Here is a 20,932-nt window from a genome sequence, read left to right as displayed (position 1 = left end):
ACTGACCCCAAACTTTTGAACGGTAGTGTATGTTTTGATGCTGGTTTATGCTGGTCCTTTGCTGGTTCATGCTGGTCCTTGACCAGCAACATGACCAGCAAAGAACCAGCTTAAACCAGCATCAAAACCTACCTAACCAGCATTCCAGCATCAAAACATACCTACCAGCATATGCTGTTTTTTTCACCAGGGTTGACTTGACTTGAAAATGTAAGCATTGGTTCCATCAGTATATAAGCTAGTCACAGTTATTGTTTTAATCATGATCTGCTAAAAGTGAATTTTATCAGCTTTTGGCGAGTGTTTAGATGGCCTGAAATCAACACAAACTGTAAGTCAATAACGATAGGCTATGTCAGTTTTCTTTTGTGCCCTCTAGTGTACGTACATGCATCGCACAGTGTCGTAGCGTTCCTCCAATCCGCTGGGTGTCAGTATCGAGCGCTGTTTTCTTAACCGCGCTTCCGCTCTCCGGCAGCCATCACGCTTCTGTCATTGCAGCGGCTTGATCCTTGAGCAGTAAGTACGTGTCTAAATTCAGTCATTCGATAAATATTACAACTCTGATTGTTTTTATTTGCATAAATAGCGAACATAACTCCTTATCTTTCTTGATTATGAGAAGTTACGCAGTTTTTGTGTGGTTATATTTGTGTATTATCTTCTGTAAGTCATACGCTGACCTTGTCTTGTTCACTTGTGTACAGAAGGCTTTCATTTCAGTTGTTCTTATTAACCAAATTTCTGATAAAAACGCAAAATATTTTTGTTCTGAAAGCTTTTTAATGCGAAACGGTTTTTGTGTTTTTCCAGTACGCTAAGTTAGAGTCCACCCGGAGGCCTGCATGTCGCTATTCTGTGACTGATTATGTGTTACACGTCGAATATGCTCGAAAACATTAATTAAGTGCTTGGCTTCAAAAATGAGAATATTAAATATTGTATGAATATTTAAAGTCTTATTACATCAGCTGACCCGACAATTTTCTTTGCGTGCAGTTGGTCCAGTTTGTTAAACTTGTGAAATATCTTTCTCATTGTTAATAACTATGTCTGCATTAAATGTTTTGACAGGAGCAGAAAGATGGCAGGTCGCCGTGCAGCTATAAAGGCCATTGACTGGGTGGTTTTTGCGGAGAGGGTGCCACCGAACCAGAGAGCCATGTTCAACAGCTTGAAGACCCGCAGCGATTCCATTGCAGCAAAGTGAGTCTGTCTTCTGCGCCACATGAAGCACACGAGCTACACAGTTTTTTTTAGCACATAGTGGTTTCAGTGGTTTCAAAGCTATGCTGATTTTTTTTATTTTGGATTTTTTTTTTTTTTAACCTAGCTAGGGGCGATACATAATTGTGCCCTTGAGCAAAACACCATAGGTCAGGTGCAGGTCAATGGACTGTCTCGAACTGTGTTTAACTGTATGGTGGACTGTATGGGCTTTAGTGAAAACCTTCACTAAAGCTGTTAATGCATTATTTAACTTTTTTTTTTTCTCTCATATTATTAAGTCAGTACTTGTGGAAGTTTCAAATATTTTTCTACAAAGGCTGGTTTCAAAGTTTGTCTCAGTCCAGTCATAGCCAGTTCTGTTTTTCTAGATAATATTGGACAAAAATGTTATTTTCTGATGTAACTGTAGTTGTAATATTGTGATGCTTTGCAATTCAGCATATTGGGGAATATTACAAGTTTTCTATTTGAATGCATTTAAAAATGTAATTAATTTCCAATATGCTGATTTGCTGCTTCAAAAAAATAAGTTGTGCTGCTTAATATTTTTGTGGAAATTGTGATGCACTACCATTTAGGATTAATACTTTTTAATCATCAAGGACACAAAAATAAATTGATCAAAAGTGATAGTAAAGACATTTGTAATGCTACACAATATTTTTATTTCAAATTATGATGATACAAGCCATTGTTAATAACTTGCCAAAAATCAGCATATTAGAATAATATCTAAAGGATCAGGTGACACTGAAGACTGAGGCTGCGTCCGAAAGCTCTAAAATGCTGCCTTCGGAGGTAGCATTCCAAGGCAGGAAGGCATCAAGGCACGTCCGAATTCTAATTCTGCTTCACTTCCTGTCTTCGGAGGTACCTTCTTCTGATGGAATTTTGAAGGCAGCATAGATGTATCCTTCGCTGCCTTCGATTTCCCACAATCCTGTGCGTGTGCGTCATATAGGCTATATAAATAAAGATATTCTGATGAAATTAGACTTGTTACTTTATATAATAGATGAGATCTTGACCATGATATTCTTTATTAATCGTAATAGTGTAAAAAGCATAATAAATAACATTGTTTGTAATAATAGTATTTAATAAAATGTTAAAAGGGTTCAAATGAGTAGTGAATAAGAATAATATTTACAATATACTACCAATAATAACGAAACAGCCACTAATAACAATGACCTGTTCTGCAATATTACTTGCATCAGTGCTTTTATTTATTTAAGCAAAAAGTAGCTGCCATTCTCAGTCGTCTTTTCCGACGCACAGACCTTCGGTGGGTAATGACATTGAGGTCTTTATGTATTATTAAAGCATTTATATATAAGTGTATAAGATCATTTTTCTACGAATTCTACAACTTAACCGTTAGGTAACCTAGCAACGGCGTCACGTTCTGCTGCCTCTGAAGTCCGTCCGAAACGGTTTCTAGAGTTGCCTTCGCAGCCTTCGAAGTCACTGCCTGATAAGGCAGCGAGGCAGCAAGTCAGCTGACTAGGTTTTCGGACGCAGCCTGAGTAACGATGCTGAAAATTTTAAATAAAGCTTTGTGTCATACGAATAAGTTGCGTTTGAATTTTTAATTAAAGTAGAAAAGTTGTTTTAAGTTGTAATAATATTTCACAATATTACTGATTTACTGTAGATTTGATTACATGAACCTAGCATTGGTGAGCATAAGAGTTGTCTTTCAAAATATTAAAATATTAAATATTACAAATTTTTACTGCTAGTGTGTATAGGTGCTGGAATACGGGATTTAGATACAGATTTCGCAAGTTACAGAGACAGACATTTATCAAACAAGTCATTTATATTTTGTGCTAAACTGTTTTTACTTGCAGACTTGCATCCTTACCAGAGAAACCAGCTCCCATTGACTGGAGTTACTACAGGAGTGTTGTGGCCAAAGCAGGCATGGTGGATGAGTTTGAGAAGAAGGTGAGATCCAGTGATTTCTCAGTTTCTCTTTCTCTTTTCTTTCAATTTTTGTTCTGCTGTGTGTCTTATAGGCTTCTTTTTTCGTTTCTCAATCTACAGTTCGCTGCATTGACGGTCCCTGAGCCAGTGGACACTCAGACAACAAAGATCGATGCCCAGGAGCAGGATGCTGTGAGTCTCTCCACACACTTAAGTTGTTCTGTTTTAGCTAATGTTTTTGGTATTTATGTATTTGCTCTGAATTGGTTTCAAAGGTGCCGTCGGGGAAGCTATCATATTAACTCAACAGCCACTGTAACCTATTTGATTTATTTTTTTTAGTAAACAATGCATGCTTTCTAAACTCTTATGCATTAAATAAACACAAAGATATTCCTTTTTATTTATGTGCATCTATAACAACACGTGGTAATAAACAACAACATTTTCCACAATTATGTTAGACATTTTAACACTTCACTGAAAATTTGAGTCATAATGATAATGTAAATTAATGATTGAAGATGAGATCAGAATTTTGATTTAAACTTGATCATTTTAAAGGCAGATCAATATATCATTGTGTAAATGCATGTAGTTTCACTGTACTAGGCCAAATCCAGGGCGTTATTCTTGTAATAACTGGTTGTATCAGTAGTTTTTTTTGTTATTTGCATATCATTTATGTTGTGTCTCTTGATGTATTTCAGAACAAAACCGCAGCTGCTTATATGGAAGCATCTAAGGCTCGTATTGCTGAGTATGAGAAGGCGGTAAGTTCAACCTGCAGTATCACGTTAAGAGTGTTGATAAATCATTTAGCGGTTTATTCCAATCTATCTTGGCAAATTAGCCTAAAGTACATGTAAGTGCCAACCAGTGATAATTTAGATTTTTTTCACTGACAAAAATGAGACTATAACGAAATAAAAACTCATTTTGAATGACAAAAACTGTGACGAAAATCGGCTGACATTTTCGTCAACGAATAACAACAAGATGAAAATGTTAGGGAGGGTTGATTTGGGAAGAGTTTCATTTAGAACGAATCTGCTGTATGGTTAGGAGGTTAGATGCGTACATATGAACTGTATCATAGCCTATTGATCTATCCGGTGGGACATAAGTTAGCATACATTTGCTGCACATCTCATGAAACGTTTAAAAATGTCAATATCTAGGAGTATGAGAAGAGCAGACATGGATACATTGAACGACGCAAAGGAGAGCTCAATTCTCCAGTTTTCTGAGAGCACACTTACACTAGTGAACTTCGTTAATTTTGGCAAAATATAATTAAAATGTTACGTGTTACTTCCCTAACACATCTACTGCTTACACAAATGTTGATCACACTACAAACAAGACAAAACTATAATGCTGTAAGAAACAGAAAAGATTCATTCATTGTTTAGCTGAGTCTTCGGTGTATGATTAGCTCACCTCACCTCTGATCTGACAAGTTTTCAGGTTTGAGTCGTTCGTTCATAACGTGACAGCCCCATAAACTCAAACAATGCCGTGTGAGCCAGAAAAAGAATTGATTAGTTCATCTCTTGAGTCTTCGGGTTTGAGTCGTTCGTTCATCATGTGACCACCCCATAAGATGAACGAACGACTCGAAAAACCCAAAGACTCGATACGGGTGAACTAATTCCAGTACAGAACCTAATAGGATGCTGCGCATGCATGAGTAAATGAATCACTCCCCGAGACGACTTGTTCTTCCCGAGTCACATTAAAGATTTGTTCAAAATGAACGAATCGTTCAAGAATGCCCATCCCTAACTTGCACAGCACACGAGTAAGTTAGTCTTTTGCGTCTCTTGAACGGATAAATACAAAAATGGTCAAATTGTCTATTTTGACGAGTATTCACATAAATACACTTTACACGTTACATCTTAGGTGAACGTAAACAGTTGGGAAAATATCGGATGTGTATCAGTACATTGCATCTGCACATTTGGTTTTAAAGGGACAGCAGCCTAATTTAGCTGGTATTGTCTGTGGCATTGATGTTAATCGAGTAACAAAAGAAAGACAAAAAATCACTCACTGGCCTTAAATGAGTCACTTTAGTAGCCCTAAAAAGATTAGTCTAAATTTATTTATATAAATTAACATGTCTGCTTGAAAGAATGAGGAATGTGGTAAGCATGTTATTATAAAGAATGCATAATTAGCATTTCATTGAAAAGACCATGCTCTTGTTTTTTTATGAGAAGAGGTTAAACCGGTGTCTATCATGATAAAACCTGAATATCAATAGGAGTATGGTAATTTTAAAGAATGCTTAATAACTTCATTACACTGTAACTAAACCCATTAGATTTTAGCCGACTAAATCTACTGTAGTTGATTTCGTTGACAAAAATTTTATGATATTTAGTCGACTAAAACTAAAACAGTTCAGATGACTAAAATATGACTAAAACTCAATGGAATTTTAGACAAAAGACTGTGACTGAATCAAAATTTGAACACTGGTGCAAACCCATTTCATTCTTGTGCAGATGGACCAGAACATGAATCCATGACTTTTGTCATGTTTATAATAAATAATGATTGCTTCTGACTGATTTAATGTGATGGAAGAAACACACATACACAAAGCTGCACATTAGCTACTCAATTTGTCTATGAAGCTTATCCAAATTATGAAGCACTTTAATCATTTTCCCCTCTGACCGTTTGTGCTTGGCAGCTTGAGAAGTTCAGGAACATGATTCCTTTCGATCAGATGACCATAGAAGATCTCAACAACACCTTCCCAGAGACCAAGCTGGACAAGGCAAAACATCCATACTGGCCACACAAGCCTATTGCCGACCTGTAATTTATTAGCAACACCCAGAGCTTCAGTAATGTATCTTCGAATCTGAGGTTGCTCTGTATAGTCTGGTTTGAGTAATGCTTCTGCTGTAGAAGTGATTCCAATCGTGAAATGACTCATTACTGTTTTATTTGTGGATGAAAATATCAAATAAATTGTTTAAATAATGAAATAGTAACTTTGCACAATTCTTTGGAACAGAAGTAAGTGATATTGTTAATAGTATGTTTTAAACAAAAGCCATGAGAGGTTGTGTTAAAGATTTCCCCCCGTCCAGTAAAGGGTTTTCTAAAAAGAAATAGTTCACCCAAAAATAAGGATTTGCCATCTTAAGGTGTAGATGAGTGTTTTTTTCTTCATCTGAACATATCAGGGGGGCGTTTCATAAAACAAGTTTACCAAATAAGCCAGGCTTATTTTAGTTCGTCTGACTTATTGTCACTTGATTTGGCTCAAAATAAGTCAGACCAGCCGAAATAAGCCTGGCTCATTTGATAAACTTGTTTTATGAAACGCCCTCCAATGGATCCACAGCATTAAATGGGTGCTGTCAGAATGATAGCCCAAACAGCTGAGAAAAACACAGCTTTTAGCTTTACAAGACATTAACTGATGGACTGGAGTTGGATTGATTACTTATGGATTAGGCTGCAAAATGTATTTTTGATGCCAATCAGAAACGTTAAATTTTATACAAAACCGTTTATAGTTGTAAACTTGACTTATAGTGTTGGGTAGAAACATAATGTATTAAAAGCTGTTCAACAATTCATCATGATCAACCGCAATACTGACAGAAACACTGTGGTTACAGTTAGTAAAATTGACATTCTGCACTGTATATTGAATTATTGCTACACACAACAGAATAATTTTGCTAAAAGCCTTATCCTTACAGACCAAAGATACAGTGGACAAAAAATATGGATGCATGGAAGATTGCTCTTTATGTGGCAGTGGCCTTTTTTTTAAAAAAAAAACTAGAGTCCTTTTAAAATTGCCATTTATTAATAATTTACTAGATGCCTTTCATCTGGTCATACTGTGTGCTCCGCAGCATCATCAGCTGATCTGCTTCAAAACGCAGCATGAAGCCCTGGGTTATATTCGGAAAAGCATGCTACCATGTTATATACACTATATCTGCAATAGGCTTATACTGTACAGTGGAGAATAAAATTAAAGAACAACGTAGAATTTCCTAAATTTAAAAGTCACTGCTCAGTCATATTTGAAGCAGAAGGGCAGTTGTCTTAAGCATATTTCATAAATGAATTGTGTTCTAAAGCACAGTATAAAAAACTTAATGCAATATTTAAAAAAAGATCTGATCAAAATTAGAGAACACTTACAGATCCATTTCCAATTTATTTGTGTTAATCTGACACCTGGTGCTAATTTTCTTAATTATATGACAAATCCTATTTAACTGACAGGATTTCTCTGATTTTCACTGAGATTGCAAAAAGGCTGATCATCCATGTAAGGTAATGCACAAGAAAGCGGGATAATGCAGAGACTGTCAATGGGGAATTGGTTCAACACTGCAGCTGGAATTGCTTGCCAGTTCAGTCCTGAACAGGGTAAGGATCTATCTCTGCATGTTTAAGAGAAGTCAGACTTAAAGTGCAATCTGCAGTGACCAAGTCTCTCATCAGCAGAAAAAAATCAAATCAAGGTATTTCATGATGCCATAGAACAGGGGTGCCCAACCCTGTTTCTGGAGATCTACCTTCTTGCAGAGTTTAGTTCCAACCCTGATCAAACACACCTGTCTGTAATTATCAAGTGCTCCTTCAGATCCTAATTAGTTGGTTCAGGTGTGTTTGATCAGGGTTGGAGCTAAACTCTGCATGAAGGTAGATCTCCAGGAACAGGGTTGAGCACCCCTGCCATACAAGAACCTTTTTTGTCTAAATGGTTCCATAAAGCAGTGGTTCTCAATCTGGTCCTGGGGACACTCTGCTCTGCACATTTTCATGTCTCCCCTTATTTAACACACCTGATTGAGATCATCAGCTCATTAGGAGAGAGATCCATGAACTGAACTAACGAGCTGATGATCTCAATCAAGTGTGTTGAATAAGGGAGACATAAAAAAACGTGCAGAGCAGGGGGCCCCCAGGACCAGGATTGACAACCACTGCCATAAAGAACCTTTAACATCTGAAGAACCTTTCTGTTTCACGGTGAAAGAAGGTTCTTCAGATTATAAAAGGTAAGAAAGAGATAGTTCTTTAAAAAGCCTTTGACTGAATGGTTCTTTGTGGAACCAAAAATTGTACTTCTAATGGCATTGCTGTGAAGAACCTTATAAAGCACCTTTATTTTTAAGAGTGTAGTAGGCTCACCTTTGCTGAGGAGCATGTTGTGTGGAGAGAGGAGAACTTTAATGATGAGAGCAAGATTATTTTATTTGGGTCTGAAACATTTTGTTTGACTGAAAAGACTGAAGCCCAAGTACGTAAAGTAGTCAGTAAGGGTGGAGGAGGAAGTCATAGTTTGAGGGATGTTTTCTGCAGCAGGGGTTGGGCAGCGTGAATGCAAATGTTTATCAAAACCTCCTTTAGCAACATGCACTTCCTTCCCTGCAAGCATCTCCCAATCAGCCTGCAATTTTCATGCAAGACAATGCTTCCATCACCATGCAAAACAAAGTAGCAAAGCAGTTCCTTGACGCTAAGAACACTGAAATAATGAAATGCCCAGCCCAGAGTCCTGATCTAATCCTGACTGAAAAATCCTTGGCAACAAAGTTATGGATAAGAAACCCACTAGTTACCAAACTATGGAAGTGAGTGGAACAAGAGTGGACCAATATCAAACCAGCACTAGTGATGTCCTGCTGAAGTCATTCAAAGCAAAGGCCTCTACACTTCCTACTAATCTCTGACAGCTGTAAACCTCCAAAATTTAGTTTTAATCATCTTTAGTGCTACAGCGGTTACTGTTCTCTAATTTTGATCACTGGGTTTTCCACAAAATAAAGGTTTTTGTTGAAATGCCATGGATATTTGACAAACATGTAAGTAGAACAGTGGTACGCCTACAGCTGATATTCCTTCAAATTTTGAGCAAGGAAGATTAATAATATTTCAGAAAAAATCAAGTACTTATAAATTGTACTCTAATTTTGATTTCCGATGCGTGTATAATGTGTGTGTGCATTTTCAGTATGCATGGAGTATGTGGATTACAAACTATACTTGCCAAAATCGCCCGAACTGACCAGTTTGAATGAATTTCTAATGAATCTAAAGCAATATCAACCATGGATTTATTTAATATATAACTCAACTTATTTAAAGTGTAATCAAAATGCAAACATTTTTATTTGTGAGATTTGATTTTTAGGGAACTGGTTAACTGGAACACTAAAAAGGTTTAGGTTTCTTGTATGTTTCTTGTGAAACATGCTCTAATGATCTTTGTTTTATTTACAACCTCTAAAGCCATTCTTTGTAGTGCACTGAACTAGTGGAAAATCGATTACATTTGAGTCTGTTAGACTCAAGCCACAATGGCTGGAGTGAATTAAACACCGTGTAATCTAAATCTTATTTCACTGAAAATGTTGTGCGAAACTTGAATTTTCATGCATCGGCTAAATAGTTTGGACATCTTTGATTAATGGTCACCACTGTATAAAAAGTATGAACAGAAATTGGAGCTGCGCAGTGAGTGTCTTTTATGTGATGCTTAGAGTTAGTCATGGCTGCCGTCTCAAGGCCACATCATAAACCTTCATTTGTCATGCTCAGAAATCGGAGAAACTCCTTGTCATTTTGGGCATGAAATATGTACTCTCTGTGTGTATGTGTATGAGACGTATCTGAAGATGATAAATATATGAACCCTTGCTCCAGAAATCCTCTTTTGTCTAACATTTTTCATTTCTATAGCTATGAACCATCATAACCCGGTTTATAGAGCCTTATGATCCCTCAACCACTAGAGGGCACAGTGGATCTATATATACATCCATATAAAACTGGCTGGACGCGAATACAGAAATTGCTTCTGAGAACTGAAAAAGTAATTTCCACAGAGTTCCTGGAACCTTGAATGTTTTGATCATAAAATCAATGAACATGAAAATGAACTTGAATATGACTCTCTGACAAAACTCACGGTTTATACATTTTAAGAAGCCAATGCTACATTATAATTCGATCCCACCATCCTGAATCAATATCTGATAATGATGCTGTGGCTTAACAGGCACAAGTGCAAGAATTTAAAAAAGCCATGAAAGTCATGAAAATGTACAAAATGTTTTTTGTTTTTTTTTAAAGCAACCGATGGAAATTGGAAAAGTTCAATAGAATTCTAAGATGTAATTCGTTTTCTCAAAATAAATAAATAAAATAATATTGTGCAATATTATTATAATTTTAAATAACTGTTTTCTATTTAAATATATTTTAAAATACAATTTATTTCAGCATTATTACTCCAGTCTTCAGTGTCACATGATCCTTCAGAAATCATTCAAATTTGCTGATTTGCTGCTCAAAACACATTTCTTATTATTACCAAAACAGTTGTTCTTGCTTCACATTTTTGTGGAAACCATAATGTTTTCCTTTTTTTTAAGGATTCTAAGGTAGGTAATCTTGGAGTTTACTTATAGAATATTTCCACTTTCATTATCTTTGTAAGTGGGGTATTCAAGGCATTTGGCATTCCATACGTGTTATAGATAGCAGAGGTTGAGGGAATTTTTTGTCAGCACATTTTCCAGTTTAGGAGGCACGTCTGTCCGCCCATAATCAATCTCTGAGCTCACGGCAGCAAACAGCAACAACTGTTTGAGCAGCCAGGCATTCAGTCAGTCAGTGAGCGGAATGTCAGCTAATATATCTGAGGCTGTGTTCAGTGTGGCAGAGCAGGACCCTCAACAACATGGCCAGAAATATGCACACAAATGACACTTTATTTGAGAGGAGCATTCAAAACAGAAGGCCAGAAACAGTGGCTACGCTACATGCTGTTTAAAAGTGAGATTTCCTGAAGTCTCAACACATCTTATGGACTGCTTTTCATTTGCTATCCTCATTCATTAATTATATATATTTATATTTGTAAGCACAACTTAACTCATTTCAATAATTGAAGAAGCCTTTAAATAATTTTTTTTTTTTTTTTTTTTTTTTTTTTTTTTTTCTTTCACAAGAACCTGCTCTGTCTTGTCTGTCAGCGGGTTGTCAGTTTTCTCTTTTCTCAGTTTTCCCTTCTCTTGTCGAACATAGCAACAGTAACGAAGGGGAGTCTGAGGAACAAAAAGGTGTTTGTGGTTGGCCGAACTGAACCAGGATTTCCAGGGCAAAAATCTTGACAACATTCATGTTTGTTCTTATAATTGCTGGTCAGGTAGGTGAATTATTAGGCTAATATCTTTCTTAATACTGCCCGTATGTATCTTTACCATCTATTAACGTTAGTTTGTCAAAATATTGCGCCCTTTCTAGTTTACTAAGTCCTTCTCTAAATCATTTAGCAGCTTCCTCACGTTTTTTTTTTCCCCGTAGTTTAGACAGTATAAATTAGCAGAACAACATATTCAGTAGTACATTAACCATGCAATCCATTCTGTTGTTCACATCTGAGTATCGCCAACATGGCCACGCATCTGGGTAACTGACCAAAATCGTGACATGCAAACCGTCTATTAAGTTTCCCAAAACATCACACTGAGTTTGCCTTGTGAAAATGTGCAAAATGCATCTCTTCACACGAAACTCAAAATTGTCACAATCTCCATGATTTACAGCCCTATCACTGTTGTTTACCCAGTGCTCATAAGATACTGCTTATTGTGTTTACTCTTCCACCTGCTGTTTAAACACCTGCAGGTCATCATTGTTTGCTTCCTTTAATCGTTCTTCATGCGTGAGCTCACTCTCAAGTCAAGGGCCCTGATCCTTTACCCTTGGGATGTTACTGTTGCCCTCATGAAGAATATAAATGCCAGGTTTGTGCAAATGTGCAGCAACCACTGCTGACAGTGTGTGTGCGCACATGTGTGAGACTGTTGTTTAATATGTACTTTCCCTCTGCTCAGCCATTCTTTCTACAGCTGATGATTCAGCTGTCACAGACACACTTGTCCCTGTTCATAGAGCTGTCATCACACCAAGCCCTGCCATAGATAGTGTAATGATAATGATCTGATCATGTCCATGGCTCAATGATAAATTACTGTTTTGTGACACACATATGACACATCTCAGACCTAACACTTTCTAGCACATATGAATCATGTCCTGTCTGGAGGCGTTGGTTGCTTTTAAAACTTTTCTTAATGGTTTATTTTCGTTTTTATTTCTTAATATAGTGATATAAATTCAGATCAGCATGTTGGTTCTAGGTATCAGGGGAAAACCAAAGACCTGATGGGTTATTTGAAATCATATGACTGAACCCACATATGATACTTTCATATGGCAGTAAAACCAGTTTGCATTCTATATATATATATATATTAATATATATATATTAAATTGCAAACAAAAAATAAATATAATAAATTAATAATAATAATAATAATAATAATAATAAAATTAACAATAATAGTAATAATAATAATAATAAAAAAAAAAGACTGTTCACTATATTTATTTATTCTATTTTATTTTTTTCACCAGTAAATGCAGCCTTGGTGAACATAAGAGGCATTTTTTCACACAAAACTTTACTGACTTCAAACTTTCAAACAATAGTGTTTGTTTGTTTAATAGTACATTTATTACTTATTGTCATTTTAGGTACAGTAAGTAATAAATGTATGTAAACTATGGAACATAAAAGAGGATAATGTGAGAAACATCTCAGTATTTTTGTTCATACAAAGAAAGTCATTGGTAACCAAACAGCTTTGTTACCAACAGTCTTCAAAATACCTTCTTTTATGTTTCATAAAAGAAAGGTTTGAAAAGACATGATGGTGAGTAAATGATGACAGAATTAATTTTTTGGGGGGTGAAATATTTATTTATTTATTTATTTATTATTTTTATTTTAATTTTTTTATTATTAAATTATACTAAATCTGCCAGCAGGTTGTGATAAATATCTTTATGAGTCATCCATTACTCATTCGATTCGTTCAAAACGTGGATTCATTCAGAAACTAAACACTGTTGTGTTGCTTGGAGATGTAATATGTTCTCTGCAAAATTGAGCAAAAACACATAATATTTTGTTTAAACACAATATTCACTTCTTATTTACTGAACTGTTGTATAAAATCACCTTTAAGCTTGTGATAGATCTGGACAAAATCAGCACTCGTGTCATATTGCTCTTGCTGGCTGTGTGATATCGTGTGATATGTGATATCTTTGTTTGTAGGGCATAACTGCATTTGTGAAGTTGTTGCCCTGCATCATATTTGTCAACTGTCAACTATATGAAATATAATATGACATACGGGTCTGGAGTGGGGATTTTTCTTCCCCCATCAGAATTGCATGATAAACTCACAATTGCAAGAAATAAGGTCAGAATTGCGAGATATAATTCAGATTTCTTTCTTTAGAATTGCGTGATATAAATTCAAAACTACAAGAAAAAAATAAGGATTGCAACACAAAAAAAAAAAAAAAAAAAAAAAAAAAAAACAGTTCTGACTTTTTTCTCACAAATGAGAGTTTGTATCTTGCAATTCAGATATTTCCCTCTCAGTTCTTACTTTTTTTTTTTTTTTTTTTTTTTTTTTTTTCACAGAATTGTGAGATATAAACTTGCAGTTGTGAGTTATAAAGTCCAATTTTGAGGGGGGGGGGAGACTAAGATGTTCTCAGAATTGCGAGCTTAACAAATCTTAATAACTCGAAATTGCGTGTTATAAAGTCAGAATTGTTCTTGCGATTCTGAGAGAAAAGTGACAATTTTGAGATATAAACTTGCAATTCTGAAGAAAAAACAGTTGGCATTATTGAGTTTATATCTCGCAATTCTGACTTTATAACTCATAATTGTGACTTTATATCATGCAATTCTGACCTCAATTCTCAGAATTGTGAGGGGGGAAAAAGTCATAATTGTGAGATTAAAAAGTTGCAATTACCGTTTTTTTTTTTTTTTGTTATTATTATTCGGTGGCGGAAACGGGCTTCCATTGTCCCCCCTTGTGTCTTACATAAGTTGTATCAGAGCAGAGAGTTTCTGCAAACAGAGCTCTTTTGTTGTGCTGGAAAAAACAGGCCTGAATTCCATCAGGTGCTCCAGTGATTGCATATAGAGGCCAATGAACCTGTTTGCACTTGGCTAGCAGCCTGCATGACTAACAGTAGTAATTTGTAGTCTTTCCTGGCAGGGAGATGAGACAGTGAGAGATTGGTTTCCTGTATGAGATGACACTATTGTTGTCTGTTTCTAGTAGCTGAGAGACAAAGCTGGGGGATTTGCTACACATTTCAAACTTGTTACAACATCCAACCAAGTAGCAGCTCAAAAATGTATGAATGAGCTACATTTAAATCCTTTGTAAAATCAGTTATTGTATTACTGAAAACTACTTACATGTAGTTATTTTTATTTTATTTTTTTACTCTCTGCTTTGTGTAGTGCCTAACTATACCCTATCACCATGTCAAAGTCACTGTAAACACTGCCTTTAATCCATAGTATCTACACCAAAGATAATATTTATCTTTTTAAAACAACAACAATCTCGCACACACATCTGTGGAATGGCATCAATGTCTCTGTCAATGTCTTTCATCAACCCCCCCACCTTTCCATCACTCTCACTTTGTCCTGGCGCACAACAGCTCACATCCGCCTCTGTGTGGCCCTCCGTCTGCATTTCCCATCTATCAATCTCCTCGTCCATTGTGCCACAGAGAGAGATCCATCCATCATCACAGCCCGTCCGCCTGCTGTTTCCTGCTGAGCCCGAACCAACATTGTCACCTCACAATGGCTGTTGTCTGCGTGACACTGCCGTGACCCCGTCTGCCCTTATTCTAATGACTGAATTTATCCTGGGTTAGTTCAGGTCCACTCACATCCTCTATGAAGCGGTCCGGGTCAGGGTAGGCCGCTCTGGTTGCCAGGGACTCCGTTAGAGCCGCGGTAACACCACAGACGCTCTTTACTCTGAACAAACAGCCAGCTTTGCGGACAGACTCAGACGCTGATATTTAAGTGTGGAAGAGATGCCTACTTCTGAATTAATGGAGACATAGTTTCTCTACAAATGCTAATGTCTGCACGCTCATCCGATTTAAGATCTGGGAGAATCTCAAGTCGAAAACTGACACCAATGCACTTGATTAAAAGAGCAGTTCAGTCACAATGACAACTGTGGTATCACTTACTCAGCCACATGCTGTTCCAAACCTGAATTTTCATTCCAATAACAGCGCTTTTGTTGAACGGCATACATTTTTAGTTAAAATCAAATCAACAGAGCTTTGTGCTTTATTCTGAATGTACAAAATGCCAGCATAATTATGGTGATCAGACATTCTAATGAAACTGGGACAGTTGCTAACAATGCAACTATGTCCTGGTTTAACAGGCTTGATTGCCAAAAATGTCATTGTCATGTTATATTGTATCTGTCTCTGGTGTCGTCTGTGGTCCTTAATAAGACACTGAATGAAACTAAAATCTGTTTCTTGCAATCCATCCTATTCTCATAAATGAACATGCTTACTTATGCTCACTTTCATCTTCAGGGTTGCCAGGTCCGTGTAACAAAACCAGCCCAGTTGCTACTCAAAAATAGCCCAATTACTGCCAAAACTAGCCCAAATGCATTCCAGAGAAAAAATGGCAACCAAAGTGGACAGAGATGGAGGATTTCACTAACCCACAGACTAAAAAACATCCCGAGGCAGCAGAATAAAAGTAGCTTAATTCCGGGGGAAAACCGTGGACTTGGCAACACTGTTCATATTATAAGCATTATAAGAACTCTGATTGAATGCCTACCCTGCTAAAATTATAAGTTAGCTTAGCTTCTCAGGTTAGTTTTTTATCTATTTAGCTAATGCCCAAAACACTGCAATGTGTTCTCTTATTAAAATTAACAGTGGTTTTACTGTAGTAAAAGGGATTGATTATCATTTGTGTAACCATAGTTTTACTACAAATACCATTGTTAAACTATGGTGTAGCAAAAACATGTTTTCTTTGGTTTATTTGTAGTACAACCTCAGTTAATTTTCATAAGGGCTCCAGCATGTCAGAATCTTGCCGTGCTTGTTGGTTAAACTGTTGATTTGCTAATAACTAGCTGATGCTGCCTGAATAATAGCACACACAGTAAATTTTAAAAGTTTATCCTGTAGTTAGCTAGTGTTTGCACTGCTGTTCTTCGTCTGCTTTAACTACCAATGGTATTAGATGCTGTACTGCCATCTATCGACTTGTCCTTCTCTTAGTTTTATGTAAATTACACTAATAGTGAGTTTTAAAGAACGGTGTACACAATAATTAACATACCTGTTCTTTCCACGTTGTAATTCTGTTCCAGCTTGTTTCTTGTCTTCTGCCTTCAGAGCTTTTCTGCTTCTTCAGTTGTACATGTACTGATTCTTTCGTTGTTTCTGCTGCTTAAGCACGATAATAATGTTTCATTGTGTCATTTTTGCTCTTGGCATCAGCAAACAACACTACGCTATAGTGTATGTATCTAGAGGCGGCAGCTAATGAGCATGAGGATTCTCTCCGTCAGTTGGACTTAATGCGCAGATCCAGTCTTTTGACCATATCCAATTGTTTTTTACTTTAGACAGACTGGGATCCGATAACTGTGTTTACATTAATTCCTGCCAAAAATGATTGTCAGTGATCACTATGCACATGGTAGACCCTCAGGTTTTTGAATGGTTATCACCTCATTGCTGAGAAATATAACGTAGCTTTTAGTAGCTAAGCTGTTTTATTCATAAAATTTATGGGTCAGGGTTGAAAACCAGCTCCATGTGCAATTTCTTACCTATAAAGTTTCCATCTCAATGAAATGCGAGCGTATACAGTATGCCAGCATTAAAATGCCATCTTTATCAGCTAACGTGTGACCCTCGCATTGGGAGTTCTGAGGGGAATCAGATATGTGTGTTTAGACATAGGTCAAATGTCCAGATATCGGTTATCTATCCGATTAAAATCCATATTTGGAAGTGGCTCAGACTTTTGTAAAAAATGGATCTCATGCAGATTTTCATGTTTACACATGTGCAACAAATTCCAATCTGTGTCAGATGTGAGCAAAAATTAGATTTTTTTTGTGCCAGTGTAAAAACAGCCTTAAGCCCAAAGTACATTTAATTTTTGCAAACATATTGCAGGCGGTCGACAAATGCACTCTAGAAAGCTTCGTCTATGTCAAGTGTCTGCTCTGTTTTTCCCAGTAAGTTATGACCGATAACATATTTTTGAACTCTTTAAAACCAAAACTGGTGTCTCATACCCTCTCTCTCTCTTGTCAATGTGAGCGTTGCTTGTTGTTGTCCTTATTATTTTGTTCCATCTCTTTAGTTTCATTTTTTACCGTGGGACAGTGTTGCCACCTTGTGGAGCAACTGATTACTGCAAAATAACTTCAATATGCATGTGTGACCTGTGTGTAAAAAGTATGTTCAAAAATCGGGTGTCTACACACATGCTATACTGATGACGAAAGTCATGCCATGCGCACTGTTCGCTGACCCTTGCGTAAGTGTAAGAAGTGAAGTATACTCTGGGCGGTAAGGCCGGGACACACCAAGCTGACGGTTGGCCGTCGGCTCTCAATGGGCTGTCAGTCAGCATCTGTTGGGCTACTTTGTTTGGTGTACTCCACATATTGGCTCTCGTCGGACTCACGTTGATGGGATTTTGCCCGATTCAACATGAACTCTGATTGAATGCCTACCCTGCTAAAAAAAAAAAACAGCTAAAACCAGCCTAAGGCGACTGCCTTATCCGGTCAGGCTGGGAGACCAGCTGGAACAACCAGCTAAAACAGGGGTGTCAAACTCCGGTCCTGGAGGGCCGCAGCCCTGCAGAGTTTAGATGCAACCCTAATTAAACACACCTGATCCAACTAATCAAGTCCTTCAGGCTTAATTGAAAACTGCATAGTATGTGTGTTGGAGCATGGTTGGAACAAAACTTTGCAGGGCTGCGGCCCTCCAGGAACTTGAGTTTGACACCTCTGAGCTAAAACCAGCCTGACTAGCCTAGCGAGGCTGAGAGACTAGCTAAAACCAGCTACTTCCAGCCTAAACCAGCTAAGACCTACCAGCCAGCCTAGGCTGGTTTTAGCGTTTTTTTTTTTTTTTTTTTTTTTTTTTTTGTTTGTTTTTTTTTTTCGTAGAACGCACATGTTAGTTTGCAGTCAGCTGTAGTCTGTGCGGTGTGTTTAAGCACAGCTTCTAGTTCTTTGAAGTCGGCTTGCGTGTCCCGGCCTTTAGAGAAACATTTCACGTCACGTCATTTTAACATGGTAAAATACATGTTGACCCGCACCATATATAATTAAACATTTTTCTTAAACTATTTTGAAGGAGTGCATTCTTCATTTCATGTGAATCCACAAGTTATTTCTTAATGTGTAACACATTTTAAATAAGCTCTGAACTGCTGAGTGCACCTTTAAAAGGTGTCATAAAAAGGTTAAATAGTCCATCAATGTGAGTCCATAATGCAACTAGATGGGTCTCTCAAAACGGATGATTTAAATCCATGCAGAACAAACACAGTAATCCATATAACTCCAGTTAATAAATGAACGTTTTCTGAACCAAAACTATAGGTGTGTGAGAGAGAAATATTTGTAACTTTTTAAACCATAAACTATGGCTTCTGGCCAACTTGGATGTATATAACCCATACAACTTATATATATGGGTTCTGACAAGTTACAGTTGGCTGGAAGTGATGGTTAATGGCTAAACTAAAGTTTAATTTTTTTTTTCCCCCACTCATACTGTTTCACAGACATTAATTCATAAACTCGTTTGTATAGATTACTATTGTGTTTGCTTTGTGTGTGTGTGTGTGTTTTTAAACCACTTGAAATACATTGGCAAAGCATTTGTGTCCACGTTATGTGCATAGTTTCTGGCCTAAAATGGAGAAATGGCCACCCGGAAATGTTGTCAATGATGAGCCAAAAGAAAGTATTCAGCTTCATAATGTTAAATTGCAGGTGAAGTGGTTTTTTGGCACTGCAAATGTTCATTTTTCCATTGCCCAGAAAGATGAATGTGACCCTGGACCACAAAACCAGTCATAAGTAGCACAGGTTTATTTATAGCAATAGCCAACAAAACACTGTATGGGTCAAAATTAGCGATTTTTCTTTTATGCCAAAAATCATTAGGATATTGAAGGATCATGTTCCATGAAGATATTTAGTAATTGTTTTGTATTTTTAATTAGTAATACGTATTGCTAAGAACTTTTCATTAACATTTGGACAACTTTAAAAACAGTTGATTTTCTCAATGCTTTTTTTTTTTGCACCGTCAGATTCCAGATTTTCAAACACTTATTTCTCAGCCAAATCCTATCCTAGCAAACCATGCATCAATGAAAAGTTTATTTATTCAACCTTCTGATGATGTATAAATCAGATGATGTATAAAAATTGTGATCCAGGGTCGCAAATCAGATTGCAGATCAAACTTAAAAGTCAAAACATACAGACATTTGTTTTTATTGCTTCATTTGCATTTGTTTCAGTTCAAAATTTATGGGAAACTGAATAAAACAGAAGGCATATATGTAAATATCTCTATAGAGTTATTCACACAAGGTTGTGTGGGAAAAAAATCAACCCTCTGTGTGACTTCTGTTTACCTACAGTAAACAATATAATTTCATTAACTGACAAACTCATCTTGATATAAAGGAGCATCATTTGAAGTTATCATAAATATTCCCCTCCCTGGGAGGAGGCTTATCAGAGCACCCAAACAATGCAGTATTTCATTGTGCCAAGATAATGAATTCATGACATCATGAGAAAGTACTTACCCCAGTGACATATTCTCCTGTTGCCATGGGGCCACTGAAATGGCACTGCCAGCTTTTAGCAAATGGCGACTGGGGGAGGGTGAAGAGTAAACAGAATTGCCTTTGGTAGTGTGTTTGTCCAACATCTTCCTCTTCTCTCATCTAGACACAGCCTCTTTTGGGGGTGCTGAGAGGGCTGTTCTCAAGGGCCCTATACCCTGCGTATTTGCTTACGGATCCCACGTATATGACTCCATTTACTCATGTGAGGTGACAGACGCTCAACACACAACAAGACAGGGTGCAAATCATTGGCAGAAGAGGTAGGTTGTAAATCCAGTGTGACATGACTATCAGTTTGATTTTACATACTCATAAACAAATTTGTCATTTGAGCTCAGATCAGAAATGGCCCCAATAAAAACAGCACTGGCAGATTTCCTGGAACAAATGGCAGATGTGAACTGATAAGTCTACAGGTGATTTATTATGCTTTATTAGTTTCAAAGCTGTCGTGTAGTTTAAAAAAAATAGAGTTTTGTGACTTTCAGCCTGCAGCCGTGAGCCTGAGCTTGAGCATTTAAGGTTAAAAAGTATATAAATTGTCCTTTTTTTTTTTTTTTTTTTAGAAAATAATTGATCGTTTCGCTACATAAGACCCTTCTTCCTCGACTGGGATTGTTCACAGCACTTTGAAGCAGCATTTAAACTGCTTTTTGGAAGTCCAGTTCAGGGGCTCCATTGAAGTCCACTATATGGAGAGAAATCCTGAAATGTTTTCTTTAAAAAGCATAATTTCTTTACAACTGAAGAAAGAAAGACATGAACATTTTGGGTGACAAGGGCTTGAGTAAATTATCTGTACATTTTTGTTCTGCAAGTGAACTACTCCTTTAAACACTGACAAAATAAACAGTTGGCAAGCAGATATACACATTTACTGTTAAATGTGCATTATTTTTGTAAATGCTTGTC

The 20,932-nt window shown here is 36.8% G+C and overlaps 1 protein-coding gene and 1 long non-coding RNA gene across 3 annotated transcripts; both read left to right on the top strand.

Annotated features, from left to right (window-relative positions):
* The first annotated feature begins 386 nt into the window (after nt 1-386).
* Nucleotides 387-6,170, top strand: atp5pd (ATP synthase peripheral stalk subunit d). Of its 2 annotated transcripts, none has more exons than XM_051106161.1 (6): nt 387-519; nt 1,075-1,206; nt 3,087-3,183; nt 3,283-3,354; nt 3,873-3,935; nt 5,870-6,170. In XM_051106161.1, exons 2-6 carry the CDS (start codon nt 1,085-1,087, stop codon nt 5,999-6,001), a joined length of 486 nt encoding a protein of 161 aa, XP_050962118.1. In that variant the 5' UTR covers nt 387-519; nt 1,075-1,084; the 3' UTR covers nt 6,002-6,170. The 2 variants fall into 2 exon arrangements, with proteins under 2 accessions (XP_050962118.1, XP_050962117.1); XM_051106160.1 differs by having other exon boundaries at nt 395-523.
* A 1,955-nt stretch (nt 6,171-8,125) lies between these two features.
* LOC127163334 (uncharacterized) lies at nt 8,126-20,412 on the top strand. Its single transcript, XR_007827473.1, has 3 exons — nt 8,126-8,216; nt 20,124-20,280; nt 20,359-20,412. It is a non-coding gene; the product is annotated as an uncharacterized LOC127163334 (long non-coding RNA).
* The last annotated feature ends 520 nt before the right edge of the window (nt 20,413-20,932 follow it).

Source organism: Labeo rohita, chromosome 3, assembly GCF_022985175.1.
Source record: "Labeo rohita strain BAU-BD-2019 chromosome 3, IGBB_LRoh.1.0, whole genome shotgun sequence".
Lineage (NCBI taxonomy): Eukaryota > Metazoa > Chordata > Actinopteri > Cypriniformes > Cyprinidae > Labeo > Labeo rohita.
The sequence above is the reverse complement of the archived record's forward strand: the minus strand, read 5'-3'. Positions and strand labels throughout refer to the sequence as shown.